This window comes from Peromyscus leucopus, chromosome 6, assembly GCF_004664715.2.
Source record: "Peromyscus leucopus breed LL Stock chromosome 6, UCI_PerLeu_2.1, whole genome shotgun sequence".
In the NCBI taxonomy this organism is placed as follows: domain Eukaryota; kingdom Metazoa; phylum Chordata; class Mammalia; order Rodentia; family Cricetidae; genus Peromyscus; species Peromyscus leucopus.
The window spans coordinates 53,783,398-53,806,014 of NC_051068.1; the positions used below are offsets into that span (position 1 = coordinate 53,783,398).

Genomic DNA, 22,617 nt, shown 5'->3' on the forward strand with positions numbered 1-22,617 from the left:
CTATGCTAGCATGCTGCTGTCTTTCCATAGTTCCATAAAGTGCCTGATTTCCACAGTTCTTTTAAATATGTTTCCTTGCAAAGTAGTTCTTTCAACTAATATTTCTCCAAATATATACCTCTTAATAACTTTTCCCAGAGTCTTGCTCTGCTCTCAGTTAAGGACAATTTTTGGTGTCTTATCATAAGCTATATTTCAAACTCTGGGGCAGTGGCTGATAAGAATCACAATTAGAAACTAACCATTAAGTCCATGACTAAGAAGAACAGGGAACATAATTTACTAAAAGGAAAGTTAAAAAAAAAAATTCCAGATCAGAAATGATACAATATCAAAGGACTGAATTATCTCTGAATTATGGCATTAATTAAAAAATTCTATAGACATTTTATGGAGATAAAAGAACCAAACTTTCATACATACTGATTACAGCAGCATGCTGATCTTGGGCTGTACAATCATAATCCAGTTTAGAAAAAAACAAAAATATACAAGACCATCAAGTACCAAAAAGCTGAAAACTCATTTTCCAGGTCTAAAAATGAATTCAGTTTTAGCAAAAAATTAGAAAAATACGAGGCTAAAATGACAAAAATTAAACCCAATGCCTTTTTTCAACCTATCCATTTATAAACTTATGTGATTTAGAAGTACCTAAAATAAAAATGTCTGATAAACTTTGGTGTTAATGTATCCTAAGTATTGCCTTAATACCAACAATGAGAATCTTCAGGAAAAACCACAGTGTGGCATGATGAGATGCACTGCCAACTCCCAGCCCAGAGCAAAAGCATTCTATGCAGTCTAATCAATAACAGATGGATAACGACTGAGGGATCCATTGCTTCTAAATGGAAAAGAAGGGCTTTATTTTTCCCAAGGCTTATAGCGGAGATGGCTTCAGCCATTAGGCAGTATTGTTAATCCCTGTGGCTAGAATGTGTAGAGCATATGGTATAATAATCACATCTACAGCATCTATTTATAAGACTAGTTATGCCAGAGGATACTATGCCCTCCCCACCCTTATTTTGCAAATTGCAGCTTAATCAATAAAAATTTAATAATATCTGTAAGAATATAGTTGATAGTTAAAGTGTAAAATTCAAGTGAAAGTTGGCAGATTCAGAATGGAGTGGGAATGACTTACAAGCTTCCTCTGAAGATGGGATTAACATATACTTAGCCACCAAAGCAGTGTCATGCAATGTGGGTCATCAAACCCCCCAAAGGGTTAAAATATTCATTAAAAGCACTAGAGGATCCTGAGAATGGGACCAACGCCTGCCTCTATAACAAAATATATGTGAAATTCTATGTTTTGCCAAAAGGAAGAAAAACACATGTGAATGCATAGCCATAGCACACATAAGCTGATGCCTGAAAACCTGTAGGAGATTATTTAGCGATATATATTACATAAAGAGAAATGACTTTCTAATGTTAAAGGACCATTTTTGAGTGAACATTTCACAAATTGATTATACTTGACTAGTTCTATATGAAGGGAGGTATACTATTTGTATTTATATTTTAATTGAGTCATGTGAATTAACTTAAAATTAGACAGCTAATAAGTAGCTTTGGCAGAACCCAAGCATACTCATGATGACTACAGATATTATGCATTGCCTCACCTTTCAAAGCAAGGAGAACAACAAACTATTCAGAGGCTGATCTACACGCAGTAGGAATTGCTGCCTCTGTATGTGGTAGAATACCAAGGACTGAGGAACCGCGGACACAGCAATGCAGATACACACCATGTATAGGAATGTCTGTTAAATTGTGTGAACTCTGCTTTCTGACAAGCAATAGTCAAAATCATCAGAGTATAAAAATGTTGAACCTCAGTTCATGGGTGTACACAGAGTAGGAATGACAATGATGGTTTGCCTCACCATGCATGAGTAGACTTGTTATCAATCGGTGCATTAATTCTGTCTGGCTCCTAGAAACAGTCATTTGCGTAATAGTTCTTTTGTGAGCAGGGAGTCTGGCCCAATCTCAAATGACTCATCTCCCAGCTACAGAGGAGCTGAGGCATAAGGGGAAAATAAAATCTAACTTCATTTTTCACAAATAATATGAAGAAGGAAGTCGTCACAGCATGTGCACTTTTCGGGACAGAATGCAACAGTATTTCCTTCCGACATGGGTCAATGAGGAATAGAGCATGGTTTTCCTGTGCAGGTGTCTCCTTAAGTTGGTGTAAATAAAGCAAATTATACAAGCTGAATATAAAATGTGCAGATTTGTTAAGTTGTGCTGTGAGGATTAGACAAAGTCTAAGGCTGTATCTTAATTGTGTCATTATGGTAGTTAAAAATAATTGTTCAATAATAAAAATCTGTTTGTCATTGATTTAATTTTTTTTACTGCTTTTCAGATTTAAAGTAATCTATTGTGTGATTGTTATCTACAAATAATTATATTATATTGAAGCATTAAGAGAAATACAAACGTTTTACTGTGTTGATTGCTAGGTGATTAAACAGGAAGAACTGAACAAGGACCTTTCTGGCTGTACTTTGTATGATCTGCTCAAGTATGATGACTTCAATGCTGACAAGCACTTGGCTCTTGAAGAATTCTATAGAGCATTTCGTGAGTACAGAGTCAATCCTTATTTCATTTGCTCTTTTTTTTTTCCTGTTGCTTTAAGCAATATGGTCTGTAAGCTTGATCCCAAAGTACAAGCTGTTTCTTAGAAGAAGTGTTATACTGAAGAGAATTTAAGGAGTTGGCTCCTCCAGAACATATGCAAAGCTAGGAGATTTTGCATTTTGTGGCTATGCTCTCTTTCCTAGGGTATCTTGTGTCCTACTGACTGGTGTGAGAGACAGTTTACCAAGGTGCCTTTGTGGTTGCTCTGGAGGAGGAGCAACACTGACCTGTAGCCACCATGCATCACAAAAAAATTTAATTACTTATGCAGTGACATTTACAACTTCATTGGGAAGGCAAAATGAACATTCCAGGAGGCCTTGCATTTTAGAATTGTCCTTTCTTTCATTGGAATGAAACATTATATCCATGCTAAGGTATTCCAGAACTATTTATATTTGTTTGCGTTGCTTGAATGTTTCTTAGAATGATGAACTGTGCTTTATCAGACAAACAAAAAATCACGAAAATAATTTAGTCAGTTTAAATTTCCTATCAGTCTACTCTTTAAAAATAACTGAAAGAGAAGGAACTAGGAAGTCACAACAAAAACAATGAAAGAATCAAGATCTGTGCTCAAGAGAAAAACAAACACATGGTGTGAGTGTTTGCAAAGTACTAGAGAAGCCTATGACACATTGAACTGAGCATGTGGAAGCACACCATGAGACAGAGAAATGGATTGGAGCTAGAGAGATATGCTTAGCTGAAAAAGAAATACGATGTACAATTAATGTGAAAAGATTTACTTTGAAATAAACCAGCTTCCATTTAATAGGTGACTACTTTGCAAGGGGTTAATTAAAAATATTATTTCTTCAGGCTGGGCAGATGACTCAGTAGTTAAGACCACCTGATGATTTTAAAGAAAACCTGGTTTCCGTTGTCCCCACCTCTGTGAGATGGTTCTATGGGATCCACTGTTTTTTTCTGGCCCTTGCAACAACATGCTTATACATGGAATACTCATGCAGAGATACCACACTTACTCATAAGTATAAAACAATAGCAGGAGGCTATATATTTTGAGATAAGGTTATAATATGTTCTCGGGATTTAGTCAGTTTTGCATGTTCTTTTAGATGAGAAAGGGAAATTTATCAGACAAGATGACTCAGTAAGTTCTTGGTCCCTTAAGAGGGTTTTCAAAGCTAATATGCCTTGCAAAATGAGGAAATGAGAGAAATAAATCATTGTAAGTTTATATGAAGAAGGTGAAAGGCATAGAGATAAAGGAAAATTGCTAAGTATTCTGTCAAGCCTATGTCGATTTTGTTGTTAAAACAGTGCATTTTATACCCAATATTAGGCATTTTTTTGGGGACCTCAGGAGGCAGAAGAAAAGAGAAAAAATGATAGTTTATTAGTTAAAAATATATACATATAATTTAATACAAAATCTCAGCATCTATTATTCTGTCATGGTACACAAGTCAGTAGGTTATAAAAGTAACTTTTAATAATGACTGGAGATTGTCGTCTGTGCTTTGGTGGGTAGAGTCTTTATAAAGATTATAGCAATATAACTATTTAGGTTAAGTGGCTTTAAACTTGGGGAAAAAGACCAAAGGTCAGAGAATAGAAAAATGGCATAATCAAGAAGGCAGGTACTTGAGATTTATGAGTATTTAAAGTAAATTGTTCATCATGAGTATGTTCTGTATAAAGTTCTATTGAACTATAGGTTATTTTTTTTAGTTGCTAATTTCATTAATCATCTGTCTAATGCCCCAACCCTTACCCATATTTTACACTAGGAGAAAACATGAGCTGAATTAAATAAGTGAAGTAATACTTAGCATTATCTGGAAATAACTGAGTGATATACAGTTTACAAAGCATTGAGAAGAATGTTAAAGGGAAATATTTGTGTTTTGTTAGTGGTGAAACAGTGGAGAAAGAAACAAAGATAAATGTGAACAGTGTGCTATTTTAAGCCAGCTCATGAGGATTCTATGCAATTATATCTGAATGTGTCAACAGATAAGAGTCTTGCTACATTATTGCTACTTGTTTTTCTTGGGGGGCCGGGGGCTTTGGAATATGATTTGGTGTTGATGTGGAAGTATATTGTTCTGATAAGTGGCATTTTAAAACTCAAAATCAATAGCCAATGAAACTCAAATGTGATAAAACATCATTGTCTGGTCACAAAGCTACTCTATATAAGAACTATCTAAATTGAAAAAAAAAGTAATGAGGTTCTATTTACTCTTAGACTGTAACTCAGATATAATGTGATGGGAAACATTTATAGTACATACAATTAACTTAATGGTTATTGTAATGATTCTGTCCTTAGGTCAAAGTTAAAATAACTTAAGAGTCTAAACCTTCAATATTTGAAACATAGGAATATGATAGGTAAGAAAAGCACTTAGCGGCCCAGCATGCTGGCTCACACTTTGAACACCAAAACTCAAATTTTAAAGATGGGAAGATCAAAACTAAGACAGCCTGGGCTATGTATCATGACTCTGCCTCAAAACAAACAAACAAACAAACAGCAAAAATAACAAGTAAAACAAGAAAAGAAAAACCTAAAGCTGGATCAACTGCTGTGCAAGCATTAGCACTCCAGTACAGATGCCCAGAGCCCATGTAAATGGTGTGTGTGTAGATCTATCTGTAATTATTTCATGAAGAATTGGGAGACATGTATCTCAGGGAAAAGATGAGCTGCCTAGCTTTACTATCCTAACTGGTAAAGTCTATGATGAACAAAGAGCTTCCAAGTCAACCAATAAAGTAGAGAAAAATTGAGGGGAGTACCTGATGTCAACTTTGGGTATCTACATCAACCTGCACACAAGTGTCTCCATCCACATGCTAACAACTCTGTTCATACTACATACATATAAACACAAAAGATAAATGAAGTACACATTTTAAAAAGAAAATAAACACAAGAAAATGTGTTTGGCAACTATCCATCAAGTAATGAAAGTTTTGTTGTTATATAGATGTATTCAGTTTGAATGTTAAAATTATATTGCTTAATGGCATATTTTTCCAAACAAGGCTGCAATTTTGGAGGATATTTTAGTTCTTTTGTGGTCTCATGAAGCAGCAGCCTTTGCATGGTATTATCATCTCAGTTCTTCACCTTCATTTGCAACAAGAGTCAAATTATAAACCATCAAATGAAATAAAGTGACTTTTAAGGGCTGGATGCACTAACAGTGTTTATACAAAAATGTGAATTTAAAATGGGTGTCTCTTTGTCCTCATTGGATTTTTTGAAGCTTAATTGCAAGCTATGTATAATGGTACATATTTAAAAGTTGTCCAGTTAAAATTGTTTAGGTATTACAAATAAAATTGTGTATCAATAATGGTAAATCCATTTAATTAAAAACATACACCAAGTGTCTTTTTATCTAGAGGGATGTGATGGTCAATACAATTTAAAATTTGATTCCCACCTCCCACCAGGAGTGTATGACCTCAGATGTTTTTTTAAAAGCGATGGTTGTAATAGAAGTAAATGTATAAGCAGTCTTTTTTCACACCTGGGGTATATTTCTCCATATAATTTCTAAACAGTGTCTCAGTAAACTTGCAGAGTTCTTTGTGAATATGTGGAGCCATAAACTAAGAAACAAGAAACATGCACAAAGATAGACATATTTCTTGAGTTCCAGTTAATCATTCTTTCTGACATATTATAAAATTTGGAGGGTCAAGGGTAGTTTGTTAGCAAAGAAAGTTAATGATAAAAATTGTGCATCATTAAGTATTATTACACTGCTGTAATGTTATTGTGGCCATTGCAATTATTGTTTTTAAGTTATTTTCATTAAAAGTCTTTTTTGCTTTGTAGGTAGGATAAAGTACTTTAATAATTTCCCAAAAGCACTGAATGGCCAATTACTCTCATTTTTTTTCTCCAGAGATTTAAGTACAAGTGCTTAGTGTGAGCATCAGGCTTTCTCTACAGGCCTTGTTTGATCAGGAGACTTGGAAAGCTGTTTAATGAGATCCAATAAAGAGTCAGCAAAGCCCTGACAGTTTTTCATGTCTAGAATAAATACTAAGTCTCTTGTCAGGTGACATGCACCCTTACCATGGCATTCTGTTGTCTTGAATACTTTCAGCCAAACATGTACACCATATGTTCAGTTTTCTTTGAGCGTGAGAAATGAGTTGTATTCAGGCAAAGCAGTGCTGTTCTTCTCAGCTAAAATTAAATAAAATTTGTAAGGTTAAATGTGAATTGGATAAAATTCTACATCTATAATTTAAATCTGTAGGGAAATGTAAATTTTAATAATACAGGAAGTAACTATATACTTTAGGCATTTAATTTTAGAAAACCTATTGAAGCCAGTGTCTGGTTGGTAATTATTTTAATTTAGTTTAATTTATTATTATTTGTACATCTGTTTCATGCATGATGTGTGTGTGTGTGTGTGTGTGTGTGTGTGTGTGTGTTGTGAGGTGGTTACTCAGGTGTACAGCACATATGGGAGGTCAGAGGTCAACTTTGTACAGCTGATTCTCTCTTTCCAACTTTCCATGGGTTCCAGGGTACAAGCTCAGGTTGTCTGGCTTGTGTCTTCAAATGGCAGATGCCTTTACCAGATGAGCCATCTCACTGCACTAGTAATTCTGAGAGATTGCAGAGGTCCCGTTTTATATTAGCCTTCTTCAGATCAATGTGAATATGTTGAGTTGTGTTAGCATTTTACAATGTTGAACCTCTAACGTGACAATTAATTAGTACTTATTAGTTCAAAATGATCATAACATAAAGAATTCAAAGAAATGCTATGTTTCTCCCAGTGACAATTATATTTGTACAGACCACATATTAGCTATGAATGTATTTACAATGATTGTTTAACAATTCTTATGTTTCCTCTTCTTAAAAATGATAGATTAAATATTCTTAGATATTTAAAATGATTGAATAGCTACTTGAAAGTACATAAGAATGCATGATTGTATGCAAAATGTTTTTTGCTCTAGATTAAATACTTTTTAATAAAGTATGGATTTAATAATTATAATATAAGGAAAAGCAAATAGTTTTTCTAAGAAATTATAATCACTATGTTAAAATATTACTTATTGGAACCATTTAGCGACTAGAGAAGAAAAGATGAATGTCATATTAATCTTTTTGTATGCTAAAGCATGAATTTAGGAAGAACTTTATTTTAAAAAAATAGTAGCAGCTAGTAAATATAATTAAGATTATCTCATTAAATGGTAAATGTGATGAGGTCAGGACCAAGTAGCAAATGTAGAAGTGCCAGAAGAAGCCATGTCTGGACAATAAATCACATGCACAACCAGTTTTCTTCAGTGGGTGGTTCTATAGACAGCCAGGGGGAGGGCAGATTGGAGATTAAGGTCAGAATTCTAGCTTGGGAATAGTGATGTTCCCTGCTAAAGTGGGGAATGGAAAGCAAGTTTGGGAAAAGAATAGGATTAAACTTGAACATCCTGGCATAGTCAAAGAGAAGCATCTAGCTCAAGAATAATGTATACTCTAGTGAGGGACCCAAGACAGCAAAACAGATCTGGAGTCCTCAAGTGGAAACTATATCTTTTGTACTTCTCATTTTGTGTGTGTAAAGGAGAAACGATGGTGAAATGGAATTTAAGGGGCCTTTCTTAAGAAGCTTCCACAGCACACTACACAGAACAAGGATGAGTTTCTTATATTAGTTTTCAAAGCTGAAAAATTGTTGAAAAATCCCAATCTATTCAGTGTTTCTTCTTTTTTTTTAAATCTTTTTTTATTATAAAGGAATTTTCTATCCATTTTACATACCAACCACAGATCCCCCTCTCCTCCTTCCTCCTGCCCCCCAGCCTTCCCTCCTGTCACACTGCCCGTTCCCACCTCTTCCAAGGCAAGGCCTCCCATGGAGAGTCAGCACAGCCTGGTACATTCAGTTGAGGCAGGTCCAAGCTGCTTTCCCCTGCACCAAGGCCGTACAAGGTGCCCCAAGTGTTTCTTATTTGCAGTATTCCTGGAATACCAATAAATGTCTGTAGGTTTAGTGTGTCCTCACAGTTGAAGCAGGGGTATAGTGTCACTTTTATAAAGACACTCATACTGGAATTCATCCCCACTTATAGTTGATTAAATATTAATGAACTCTTTTTTACATATTTTTATTTTATAATTAACTTAATTTCACATATCAGCCACGGATTCCCCCATCCTCTCTCCTCCCACTCCCCAGCCCTCCCTCAGAAAGATAAACATGATATTAATGAACTCTTTACAGACCTATCTGCCTGCAGTTACCATTCCTTGAGAGTTTAGAATTGGCTTTGCCTCATCTCTATTGCTGTGACTAATACTTTGTCTAAAAGTAATTTAGAGTATGAAATGGTTTACTTCACTTACAACTCCTTGGCATAGTCATTTCCTGTAAGGAAGTCAAGATAGGAACTTAAAGCATCAAGTCTAAGTTCAGGAGCAAAAACAAAATGAGGATAAGAATCCTTAGTAGCTGTTTTTTTTTCCACTCCCATACAACCCAGGACCCTCTGCTTAGGGAAGACTGCTAGCTGCAGTGGGGCCCTCTTCCAACATCAACTAACAATCAAGACAATCCCCCAAAGACAGGTCCACATGACCACCTGATCTTGACAATTCCTCATTAAAGCTCTTTAAAGATATTATCAAGTTAAGAGTAAAAGTCGGGAGTACATCCTTCACAGGGAGGAGAGGCTATAAATCGTTGTCAGCATGAACTAAAAATGAAAAACACACAGAAAGGAAGGAATTAAAGAAACAAAGTATTACATTTTAATAAGAAATAGACCAACATTATCCAAGGCTAATGCCGAGGCAAGAATGTCTGCTTTGTCAGCAAAAATAACTTTGGTCTTAAATCTTTCAGCAGGAAGTCATGAATAGAATCTGCAAAAGCAGTCGTGATTGGGAGGGTGACTAAAGAAACATGAAAAACAGTAATGTTCATTAGAGAAGCTGCACACACAAGCATGCATCGAACATGGTTATATATAGAAAACAACCAGGCAGCTAAAGCTCATGTGTGCTTTTAAAGTCATTATGATTGTGGCCTCTGAGGGAGAAAAAGGGAGGGCAAACCTCTGCACTTTAGGATGCTCCTGTCTGTCCTCCATCTTTTGCTCCAGTTTCTCATTAGCCTAACTTTATTGTACTACACAAGTTGGATGCTGGTGCTAATATTCTTTTTTCTTCTTTGAAGTTTTTGATAATACCTATTGAGCCTTTACTTTGTGCTAATTTTCTGATTTTCATGCATTACACTATAGTTTGCCATTGTTTCAAATTCTTATTAATTTAAATAAAACTATAGTCTATTAACATTACCAAATTTAGTCTCTGTGAAGGGTCTCATGAATTATTCATGAAAGATGATTAGTACATGAACAAACAAAGCTATGTACAATTTTAAGTTCACCCTAATTTGGAGGTTACTTCATTATATGTTAATTTAAATCTTATAAACTAATCCTAGACAGAACTATATGAAACCTGTTAGCAGACTCAAAAGGGCTCAGACATTGGAGGATTAATTCTTCTGAGACACAGTGGGGCTATTAAACTAGTAATGAACATGTTTATTTATAATTGTAACTTAAAGTGTTTACATTTGTAAATGTCCCCTGACTGGTAAGCATCACTCTCACAATTGCTTCTAAGAACTTGTTGCTTGCCTTGGCTCCTGTCTCTCTGAATTCTTTAGAATAGGCAGGAACAGAATGGTTCACACATGCACTTCAAAGGTTCTCTTGCTTAGAAACAAAATATTTCTTTTTTTAGAGCAACTATTATCATAAGGGGCACAGAGAAGCAATATTGATGTGAAGTATGATTTAAAATAGAATGGAAATGTTAGGTTTCTCTCCACTTCAGATGGCCCTGTCCTCCACCTTGAACTCCAGTTTTACATTTTAAGGTGATTTATAAAAAAAAAAATTGTTTTAGATGTTCTGCCTCTGCAGATTTCTCTATATTTTCATCTCACAAAATCCCCCCTTGTTGGTCTCTCATTAATAAATTGTGTCTGCTAGTGCAATTTCTATGTAGCATTAAACCAGACACAATCAGATCCATCAGTTTCTCTTTTATTTAATTTGAAACTTTCAATATTAACTTTTACGCTGTTGTCTCTTTGTATTGTACAAATATTGAGAAAGGAAGGCACTTTGTGGCTTAATGAAATTGAAATCAAAAGAATAATGTGTGAATTGATCAATCGTCCCTCATTTATACACTCTCATGTATCTTGTCAGTCATAAAAATTCATCTAACTAAAACTAATCCTAATTAGTAGTGTAATATTCTGGGCTGTGCTTTCTTAAGGTATATGCTCTGCTTTTTATATTATTTATGAAAAATCATTGCTATGTTGGCTTTTCTAGACCGAGAATATTGATAGAAATTTCTCAGAAACTCCTTTGACTGAGGGTTATGCTGCATTTTGTATAGTTCTGAAAATATGTGTGGATAGAGCTTTCTTCACAAAGGCAAGGATTTGGAAGTTCTGTAAGACTATGACACATAACTAGGCTTCAATATTCTCAGCATATTTTCCTTGATGTTACTCTAGATGATGCCAAGTGAGGATTTTTCCTGAGGTGGACGCTTCTGGGCCTTAATAGATGCTGCAGCCTGGCACCAAAACCTTAGCATTATTTTTAATATTGTTAATTGTATCATCATGTAGGGCATAGTAAGGTAATAACTTTATGCACTATGTAATCCTCAAATTGAAGTGATTAACTTTTTACTCTCCTGAAACATGTAAAACTTTTGAGATATAGTGATTATTTGTACATAAACAGTAAAACATGATATCTCAGTTGAATATCAACTCCAATCAAATAAGAGTGACTAATGTTTCATTCTCCTGATCACTTTGTATCCAGAGCCCTTGCTTTTCTCTCTTAGTTATATTAAAATATACAACAGGTATTGGTGAACTATAATCACATCATTGTTCTGAAGCATACTAACAATATCCTTATTATCTGAAATATGGAGTTCAGTACATATCTCAGTTGTATATAAATAAAATGTGAGCTATGTTTAATACTAATATTTTCAGGAAACCAGAAAAATGTGTTAATTTTCATCCAGGAAGCACAACCAAAGTCAATAATCCTTTCAACAAGTTTTGCTATATCTTAAAAAGACATTTAGATAAACAAGTCATAAGTTTGGCTTTATAAAACATCATATTATAGAGCAGTTCACATTACTACCAGAAAATTTTATAACTATTATGGCAGGAATAATTTATAAATGTATCATAATAAAATGATTTCTCCCCTATCTTTTTCTACTGAGTCAAGAGTAAATTAACTTTTTGAAGTTTTAAACTAAATTTTCCATTACTAATGAAAAATGTAGCTTGAAACAATGTCAAATTAAGCTAGGTGAAAACACTGAAGATGTAAACTAGTAATTTTGGTATACAGTACATGGATAATATATACTATGTTTGATGAAATTAATTTTACTAGAATTATTTTATAAAAGCAAGTTTCTTTTTCATACTTCCATCATTACTAGAATATATTAACTGGAAGCATTTTGTCCAGATATTAAATTTGTATTATGACTGTATTCAGTGCGACTGTAGACACATTTTCTGTATAAGTTATATTTTTTTGTGAAATCTTTTTAAACATACTGGTCTTTCATCTGCATCGTTAGGCATTTGCTATGCTACTGAAAAGTATAATGAAATATTTTTACACTTGTTACATATGTTTAAACAGTAGACAGAAGTGCACTAAACACTGCATCCCACACTGAAACTGAATAATAGTATCTTAATATTTTATTTGAAAGAAAAAGAGTTTTTGTTGGCATAGCATTCCTTCTTTCTGTGCCCCCAAGATGTATAAGCTGCAGATGTAGAAAACAGCAGCAGCCACAGGTTTAAATGTGAGATTAAGTTGTTGTCTTCTTGGTCCATGTTTTCAATCTTTTGGGATACAGTTCCTATCAATATAGCAGTTGTGTTTTCTTCAGCACCTTAAAAGCAGAAAATATGTCTTTTGGCAGTGAGAAATATGAGAAATAGCCCTGGATTCAGGTACTTAATAGTACTCTCAATTTCCCCCTTTTTTTGTAAATGAGTTAAAAAGAATCTATTTACCATTAAATTATAAAACAAAAAAAAATTCTTCACATATTTGTAATTCCTTTGATACCATATTATAGAGGCGAAGTTTACAACATAGGCCCTTCCTATTTTTAAAAAGAACATCACTTTCATATCACAGGAAATCTTCCCTGAGATAAGTATATGAAACATAATTATACATACACCGAAACTGAAGCCACATGATTGACACAAAAGACTGTTGTGTATTTACTTTAAAAAATAATAAAATGTTCCCATACATTGCATTAAGTGGCAACCTGTTATTACAGGCTGAAATCATTTGCAGGATATTGCTAACATAAATGAGTAAACCATGGGTGCAGCTTTTTACCCACCATAGTAAATGAGCTGTTGGAGACTCATTTAATCCCTGCATCTTTCATGGGGTGCACAAGAACATAGGATACCTGCCCCCACATCTTTAACATCTGTTTGCTCCTGAAATTCCTTGAGGTTCACTTTTTTTTCTGGTTTTTTGAGACAGGGTTTCTCTGTGTAGCTTTGCACCTTTCCTTTCAATCAGGATCTGCTGTTATTACCCTCTTTATTATAAATGCTTGTGGGCATAACAGAATGCTTGTATATAGACAAGTAAAATTTTATCGGCTTTTATTTCAAAGCTGTAAGAAAGTGTGGTGTTGTATATGTTTTAATATATTTTCACATTTCAGACTTCCCTTTGCCTAAAATACTTACCTATTCTTTCTTATGAGTTTTGAGATCATTGAAAGTAGTTTTTTTTTAAGGCAGAAATCATTTATCACTGGACTTGATGGAATAGTAATTGCTGCATTTCTTTATGATTGTTCATCTGGAAAGATCAAGTATAAGGACAGAGTTTTTATACTCATGTGCTTAAAACTCAGGAAGCTTGAATTCTCACATACTCAACATAGTAAAACAATTCCACTGTTTCTGTTCCTGCTTTTCATTCCATTACAGAAAAGCTGATGGGAAGGGGACAGTGGAATGTTTATTTCATGAGCCATGTTGGGGGATGGTAAATAAAAGTGGTGATGACTATGTACTAAGATTTATACCTAAACTGTATAAAAATATTGATGTCCTTGCATTTTGATATTCTTGGTTGGCTGGACATGGTGGGAAGAGATATGGCTCAGGCTTATTTAAATTGTAACAAAGGAAAGGGGGGGCTTTGCTGCTCCCTAAGTGGAGAGCTGAGTTTATACATCATAGTTCAGACCCCAGTGCCTGCTTTTGAAGAGAGGCTTCTGAATGTGATGGATGGTTCACGATGATCTTGTGACTGACTCCTGGGACTTGTGAAGGCAATGTGTAGCTCCTCAGAGGAGCTACCAGGAAGTTGCATAAAGCAGTTAGTCGTACATGAGCTTCAGTATAGCAATGTTGACTAAAAGCAACAACATATCAATTCACTTTGTTAGAGAAGAGTTATAAAACCTGTTTTAAATGCCTTTACTATGTTTGAAAGGGATAACAAACCACTGCACACCTGTACCACTCCACGTATAAAACATTTCTCATTCAAAAAAAAAATTAAATGCACCCAAAGTTAACCATACTATGTGGTTCTGTGGGAAATAATTCACATGGTAGATATTAGTGAATCCTTTATACAAGATGTTTGACATTGTTTCCTTTGCCATCTGAAACTGAACTCAAACACACAAGTACCTATATCTTATGATTATATAATTTAACGTTCCTTTGTATGGTTCTATTAACATTTTAATAAAAATAAATCAACAAATGAACATTACTATTTTCCTTTGATGTGCTTCCCATTGCCCTTACCTTCTATATATAATTATTTATAGGCAAGAATCAATGAATCTGCTTAATTGTATATCTTTCAGAACTCATGTTTATCCACATCTTTACTAACTAATTAGGACTTGGATATTTCATACCATGTATGTTTTAGTGGGAGAAGTTTCAGAATTCATATTCCTGTTTTAAAAGTCTAGCTATAGTTATAAAAGTCTATAGTATTAAAATCCCAGGTTCCTTTCCACAAACACATCTTTCTATCACATATCTAGTTCTAGTTTGCAAAACTAAGTCCCTTTACAAAGGGAACCTTGTATTTCATTGTTATTTCTACCCATTTCTTTATGGTGACTATAAAAGTAAGAGGCTAGTGGTGAACAACAGCTGGGAAGTAAACCCTAAAACCACATTTTAACATCAGAAAACAGTTTTCATGCAATTATAACAAATATCACAGACAATTCTCTGTGAAAATAAAGACAGGATCAAGGGCACAGATTAAAGCTGACCAGAGTTTCAGAAACTTCAAGAAAGTTCTGAAAATATTTCTCAGGTTGTTCAATCAGAAAAATGAGTGAGGTGGATAGAAAGAACTTGGGGAGTTGACTACCTTCATTGATTTAATAATGTATTTCCCTTCCAGTTCAGCTGAAAGGCACAGCTGTTTCTGCTTACACATGCAGAAATGGAGATGATTTTCACTTAATTTAGGAATAGATATGTTAATCCATAATTATTTTCTCCCTCTGTCTCTCTCCTTCCCTCCCTCCCTTTCTCCCTTTATCACTCCCTCTCTCACTTTATGTCTTTCTTTCTCACCCATCTCTCTCTCTCTCTCTCTCTCTCTCTCTCTCTCTCTCTCTCTCTCTCTCTCTGTGTGTGTGTGTGTGTGTTGCTAGATCACTGGTTAGATTAGAAATGAGGTGTTGTTGCTAAAGTTTTGAATGTTTTATACTGTGAATATCGGTGTCCACATAATTTGTTTACTTAGTAGCAATCTGGCTAGCTATTTATTCACAAACAATACTACTCTGATATTGAAAAAAATTGTACATTTCAGTCTTTAATTATAGTGGTTCTAAGTAATCACTTTCTGATATCAGCAGATTTAAAATCTCTCCCACTTTTGTGCAGTATTAATGTAATTATTTTATAAAATAGATTTCAGATAATTTATTGAGACTCACATTTATTTTGTTTTCTCAATTATCATAACATCAAAAAATGAGAATAGCATCCATTCAGTATTTTTATTCAAATCATGAAGTATATCTTTCTATAATTTCACTAGAAACAATAGCAAAATGTTCAAATTAATAGAATTTAAAGATTACTTATATTATAAATGTTAACAGTTTATATTAATGGGATCAGTGCTGCAAGGTACCAAATGATGCTGAATTTTGTCAATAAATGAATTTTTCAACAAAAAGTTTATAAATTAATTAAACGACACATTCTATTATTCATGTGCGCTGTTCTATCTTTTAATAACTTTGTATAGTAACTATTTTGAGTATATACTTAGATTAAACTATTTACTTTTTCTAGTATTCAAATTTGTCAAATTATAATAACATTTTCAAATTAGAGTTTTCTCCTTATACTTATTCAGAAAAACGGGGCCCAAATAAACAATAAGCAATAACCAATAATTCAAAATCTAAAACACTGGGAATGAGAAGTTTGCAAAAATCACAATCTGCCTCTTGGAGGCACACATTCGGCAGTAGCCTATGTAGATTTAAAGAGTTATCCTAGAAGTGTGTGACCTAACATGAGCTGAGAATATGAAAATTTCTATCATCTTTCTCCATTAACAGTATCATCAGGATGTTTCTAATTAAATCTAAAAAGATTTCCACTCTATTTTTTAGAAGTATGAACTTGCATAAATCTTCAAGGTTAAATTTGTTTCATCTCATTCTTCTAGGATGTGATTTAGCAAAGTTCTGTGGATTGGACATATGATTGTGTGTTATCACAGGTTCTTATTACTGTCAATATGTTTTTTAATTAGGCTAATACTATCTCCTCTCTGATGTTTTCTTTCCAAAAACTATTCATGTAAAACTTATCTCACTTTACTCTCATTTCAACCTCTTATCCTTTCAATAGTACTTTATTCTTTTTTAAAGTCTCCAATTTCTTCATAGTTTTAATATTATTAAATTTTACCAAGCACACCTATTTTGTGAAATTTTTTCAAAATTTGTGTTTACTCTTCTTGGGCATCTTTTCTTTTTTCTTTTTCTTTTTTGGAAGATATAGATGTAAATCTTTATCTTGAGTATAAGGTATTCTTTTTTTCTTTTTTTAAATTTTATAATTTAATTTAATTTTACATATCAGCCACGGATTCCCTTGTTTTCCCCCCCCCCATTCCCCCAAGACCACCCCACATTCCTATCTCTCCCAGGGCAAAGACTCCCCTGGGGATTGAGTTCAACCTGGTAGAATCAACCCAGGCAGGGCCAGTTCCCTCCTCCCAGGCTGAGCCAAGTGTCCCTGTATAAGCCCCAGGTTCCAAACAGTCAGCTCATGCACTGAGGGCAGGTCCTGGTCCCAGTGCCTGGATGCCTCCAAAACTGATTAAGCTAATCAACTGTCTCACTTATCTAGAGGGTCTGATCCAGTTGGGGGCTCCTCAGGTATTGGTTCATAGTTTATGTGTTTCCATTCATTTGGCTATTTGTCCCTGTGCTTTATCCAACCTTGGTTTCAAAAATTCTCGCTCATATAAACCCTCCTCTTTCTCACTAATTAGACTCCCGGCACTCCACTCGGGGCCGAGCCGTGGATGTCTGCATGCAGATTCCTCAGTCCTTGGATGGGGTTTATGGCACAACTATTAGGGTGTTTGGCCATCCTATCTCCAGAGTAGGTCAGTTTGGGCTTTCTTTCAACCATTGCCAGAAGTCTGTTGTGGAGGTATCTTTGTGGATTTCTGTGGACCTCTCTAGCATTTTGCTTCTTTCTATTCTCATGTGGTCTTTGTTTATCGTGGCCTCTTATTCCTTGTTCTCTCTCTCTGTTCTTAATCCAGCTGGGATCTCCTGTTCCCCTAAGCTCTTCTTCCCTCGACCCTTGCCCTTCATTACCCCCACATATGTCCAGGTTGTTCATGTAGAACTCATCCATTTCTCTGTCATTGAGTGATCCCTGTGTCTTTCTTGGGGTCCTGTTTTCTAGGTAGCCTTCCTGGAGTTGTGATTAGCAGTCTAGTCCTCTTTGTTTTAAATCTAGTATCCTCCTATGAGTGAGTGCATACCATGTTTGTCTTTCTGAGTCTGGGTTAGCTCACTCAGGATGATTTATTTTCTAGATCCATCCATTTGCCTGCAAAACTCATGATGTTATTGTTTTTCTCTGCTGAGTAGTATTCCATTGTGTATATGTACCACATTTTATTTATCCATTCTTCAGTTGAAGGGCATCTAGGTTGTTTCCAGGTTCTGGCTATTACACACAATGCTGCTATGAACATAGCTGAGCAAGTGCTCTTGTGGTATGATTGAGCATTCCTTGGGTATATGCCCAAGAGTGGTATAGCTGGGTCTTAGGGGAGACTGATTCCCAATTTTCTAAGAAAGCACCCTATTGATTTCCAAAGTAGTTGTACAAGCTTGCATTCCCACCAGCAGTGGAGGAGAGTTCCCCTAGATCCACATCCTCTCCAGCATAAGGTGTCTTCAATCTTAGCCATTCTGATAGGTGTAAGGTGGTATCTCAGAGTCATTTTAATGTGCATTTCCCTGATGATTGGGGATGAAGTTTTAATTTATCTTGTGATAGTTTAATATTGTTCAATGTTTTTGTTTTTATTAGCTCTCCTCAATGCAGATGTTTGTCTAGATATTGGATCAGTAGCCAGTGTTAATTTTTATTTTCATAGATGTGTACAAAATTGTTCATACCTTGATGTCCATCTCTTGGTTTGGATGTGCTAGTCTAGTTTTCTTAAAGTCATTTCTTATCCCATGATGCAGTGCACATTTGGTATTCATCTCCTCACATTTCTACTTGTTCATTTATTTAAAAAATACTTTTATTCATTAAAGCAGAATCTCTCTGGATGAGCTGGAGTACAACTCTATATGACCATACAACAGGAATTCTTGGTTTTCCTGCCTCAGTATCCTAAGTACTGGGATTCCAACTATGTATATAATACATGGCTCAAAATTTTACTTGTACTAAGGATTGAATTGCAGGTTATGACAGGTGAACAGCCTAGTCCTGAGCTATTCCTTCAGCCTGTTTTTTTTTTTTTTTAATGTGTGGAGCTGGACAGTGCAATCAGTGCAATCAGTGCCATTTTGGACACTCACTAGACCTCTGTCACTGAGCTATGTTGCCACCTCAGATTTTGCTTTTGGCTGTGTATTTTTCACACATATCTATAGTGTGTGTGTTTGTATGGTTGTTGTGTGTGCTTTCTCACTTTTTGTAGGCACACACATGTGTGTATTTGTACATAGTTGTTTGTATATGGAGGCCTGATATCAATATAGGCTAATGAAGCTTGCTTGGGGGACCACCTTTCTGCCTTTCCTGTGCTGCAATCAGAGGTGAGCCAGCTTATACCCCCATCATTTCTCGAGTGCTGGAGATCTGAATACTGGCTCCAACTTACCCCCTAACTTTGCCAAGCAGCCCCCTTCAGTGCATCCAATGAAATATTATTTACAGATACAAGGTAGGAAAGAAAATCAAAATATCTAGATCATCCTAAAAACAGTACACAGTCTTAAAATTTTTATATGCACACTGGATGACTTAGAGGACAGTTGTGGGAAAATAACTGATTGCTTAGTTTAGAAAAAGTCTAAGTCATATACTGATGGTAGTTAAGTTTAGTTGAGCTCAGTAAGCGGGAATTATATGAACTTTCCAGATATATTATGTATCATTCCAAACTTTGGCTTAGATATTTTTACTTTCACAATTAGTTCAATGGTAAGAGAAAGAATTTTGAAGTAAATGTATGTATACAAACTGATGTTTGGCTACATAGCTTCATATAGAAACATATTATTTTGTTTTTTTCCCAAATTTAACAAACAAAATGCATTTAACATATGCTTACTAGGTATAAACCTGCATTCTCACTTGATACATGTGCTTTCTGTCTTGGTCTTTGGATAATTGGATATTGATAATTTCTGTTCTTATAAATTGTGTACTTTCTTAGACGGAATGATGTTGCTTCCTGAAAATATAGGGATATCATTATAAAAAGCTCCGTGCATTTTAATATATTTACTAAAGATATGTTTTAACTGTAGCTGGTAAAGGTCCTGAAACTTCCAGGGTAGAGCAGTGACCAGAAGGATTAACATACCTCCATGATGTCTATCCAGTGACATTTAGCATATCTGGTATTAATAGGTAGTTAATCATGCCTTCTGATATATGCCATTTCAAAAATAGTTTGGCTAAGGATGTAATTCAATCTATTTAAGGGAATAAAAGCTGTGAGAATGATTAAAATGGAAATTGTCTAGAGCTCTAGATGGAGGAAATAGCTTTTTAAGTGCTGCAGGGTTAGTTCTGCATATAGATGGATCAGCAGTGTCATTATATGGATATATATCATTGCAATTTACATATATTGGAATATTAGGTGCTACAGACATACAGTCGGGGAACATCACCTAAAATAAAGAAGAGAAAAGAGATACAGGAAATGGGAGTTGAGCATCCAAGGCAATTCATCCATAGACTAAGAGGTACTTGTAACTCAGATTTCTATAACTCAGGCAGCTTTGAATCAGCAGTCTGAAAAGATTTAGATGACCCAACTATTCAGTTTGAATCAAATCCATGTTGTGAATTCATTAAAGTTAATGACAAATGTTGAATAGGATTCATCATTAAAACAAATGGATAGAAGAGGTTTTTGGTAAAGAAGAAAGAATTTTGCTAAGGAAAATGTTTGCATTTGCATTTAATTTCCCAGCTGTGTTTTAGTAGCTTTGAGAGAATGAAAATAAAGTAATATTAACATTTCTGGGAACTAATCCCAGACATCCACATGCTCCTTAAGGCAAGAAAATAGAAGCTAGTCATGTCATTAGGAAGAGAACTGAAATGAAAAAGAAATACATTTTTAAAGTCTTTTCATTTATATTTGCATCTATATTATACATAAAAGGAAGACACTTTCTCTTCATAATTATAATGCAATTTGTGAGATATCCTTTGTGTCTTTTTAAAAACTAAATTGCTTTGACCCCTAGTTCATCCTTCCAATGATACCTGGTTATGATCTTGCTAATAAAGCTTTGCAAGTACTGTAATATTCACTATTTCTTCTAGAATTTGTACTAAAAGAAAAATACACAGAGAGAGAGAGAGAGAGAGAAAGAGAGAGAGAGAGAGAGAGAGAGAGAGAGAGAGAATGAAATATTTTTAATAAATTGCTTTATTACAATGAAAAGCATGCCTAGATGTGAAGACTTCATTTTTTTTTCTTGCTTCTTCTTTTCTGATATAATAGGACTTTTTCTAACTTATGAGGTCAGAGTTTGCAAAATGTGAACCAATAGCTTACTGGAGTAACTCAGAGAGTATTTGGAAACTGGAAGAAACCTGGTTGGGAGTATAGAACCATCATTTTCTGTCTCAGCTTCAACAGTTTAACTTTTGAAAAAAAAATCCTTATAGATTGACATTCAAGATGCTGCAATGTTTAATATTTGCAACTTAATGAGTTTGTAGATGAGCACACACTCAGAATTAAGAACATGATGGATTTCATGAGTATCTCCAACATAACTCAATGTTTCCTCCCCGACTCATTACTAAATTTTATTGACTAATTAATAGAAAATCATCCAGAAAAAAAAGGGTGATAATTACCTAGAATCCTACACACCCACTAGATAGAATGAACTAGGAGGAACACAATCACTATGAGCTTAAGAGTGAACTCAGGGAAATTTTATGGGTACCTCAGTCAGATGCTGTCTTAAGTAACTTTTAAATTGCTGATGATATGACTTAGTGGTAGACCTATTTCCATGATGCAAAGAGCCATGTGGTGAACCCCAATATTGATAAAATATGGGTTTATGCTTTTGCATCTTTTTAAACCCAGAACCTCACAATGTTTATTTTATGCATTCAGTATCCTCTGAATGGAGGCGGCTGATTTATTGCATACAGATGAATAAGGAGGTTAAGGAGGTAGGTTTAGCTAATCTTTTTTAGTTTTGTTTTGTTTTTCGAGACAGGGTTTCTCTGTGTAGTTTTGGTGCCTATCCTGGATCTCGTTCTGTAGACCAGATTGGCCTCAAAACTCACAGAAATCCTCCTGGATCTGACTCCAGAGTGCTGAGATTAAAGGCATGTGCCACCACTGCCTAGCAACTTTAGCTAATCTTGGTAGTAGGTCTCTATAGGGCATCAGTGTCAGACTGCAGTCATTTCAGGGGAGGAAGCTGCGACTGGTAGTTTCTACATATATCATCATTGGTAGTTTCTACATATATCATCAATGTTCCCACTCAAACCAGAAGGCGGCTTTGCCATCACTATGAGCCTCAACTGGGGAAAGCTTTGCTATTAACCATGGATTTGAGACACTGGTGTGTTTCACATGACTGTATGTTCCAATGTCAACAGGACATATTTCCTCAGGACTTTATCTGCTAACTTTACACATTCCACTCAGGATTCCCTCCACTCCTTACACCCTCCCTTCTTCCACATTCTAGCTGTTTTGTGTTTTTTTTAAACTAATAAAAATATAGGTTACAATGTTGAAGGCCCATTCTCACTATATCATGGTCTCTCCTTTCTCTCATTAGAAAACAAACAGACTTCTAAGTGACAATAATAAAATTAAAATAAAATAGAGTAAGATAAAACAAAACCTAACACACTGGAACTGAGTGAAACAAACAGAAGGAAAACAGCTGTTTGCAAAATGGTTAACTCTATGCTGTGCACTTTACAACAGGTATCAGGTGGGCAGTGATTGATTCGTCTTGCATGACTCAAGTATCTCCCTAAGCACTTTCTTCTCCCTTTATGTAGCCCACAACCCCAGGTAATCAAA

General features: G+C 34.9%; 1 protein-coding gene across 4 annotated transcripts in view; it reads left to right on the forward strand.

Moving 5' to 3' along the window:
* Fstl5 (follistatin like 5) overlaps positions 1 to 22,617 on the forward strand; it is a 567,974-nt gene that overhangs the window by 322,522 nt on the left and 222,835 nt on the right. For all 4 annotated transcript variants that reach the window (XM_037206672.1, XM_037206671.1, XM_028867183.2 and 1 more), the window contains exon 6: positions 2,487 to 2,607. In XM_037206672.1, the coding sequence (XP_037062567.1) occupies positions 2,487 to 2,607 (121 nt within the window). The remainder of the gene's footprint in view (positions 1 to 2,486; positions 2,608 to 22,617) is intronic.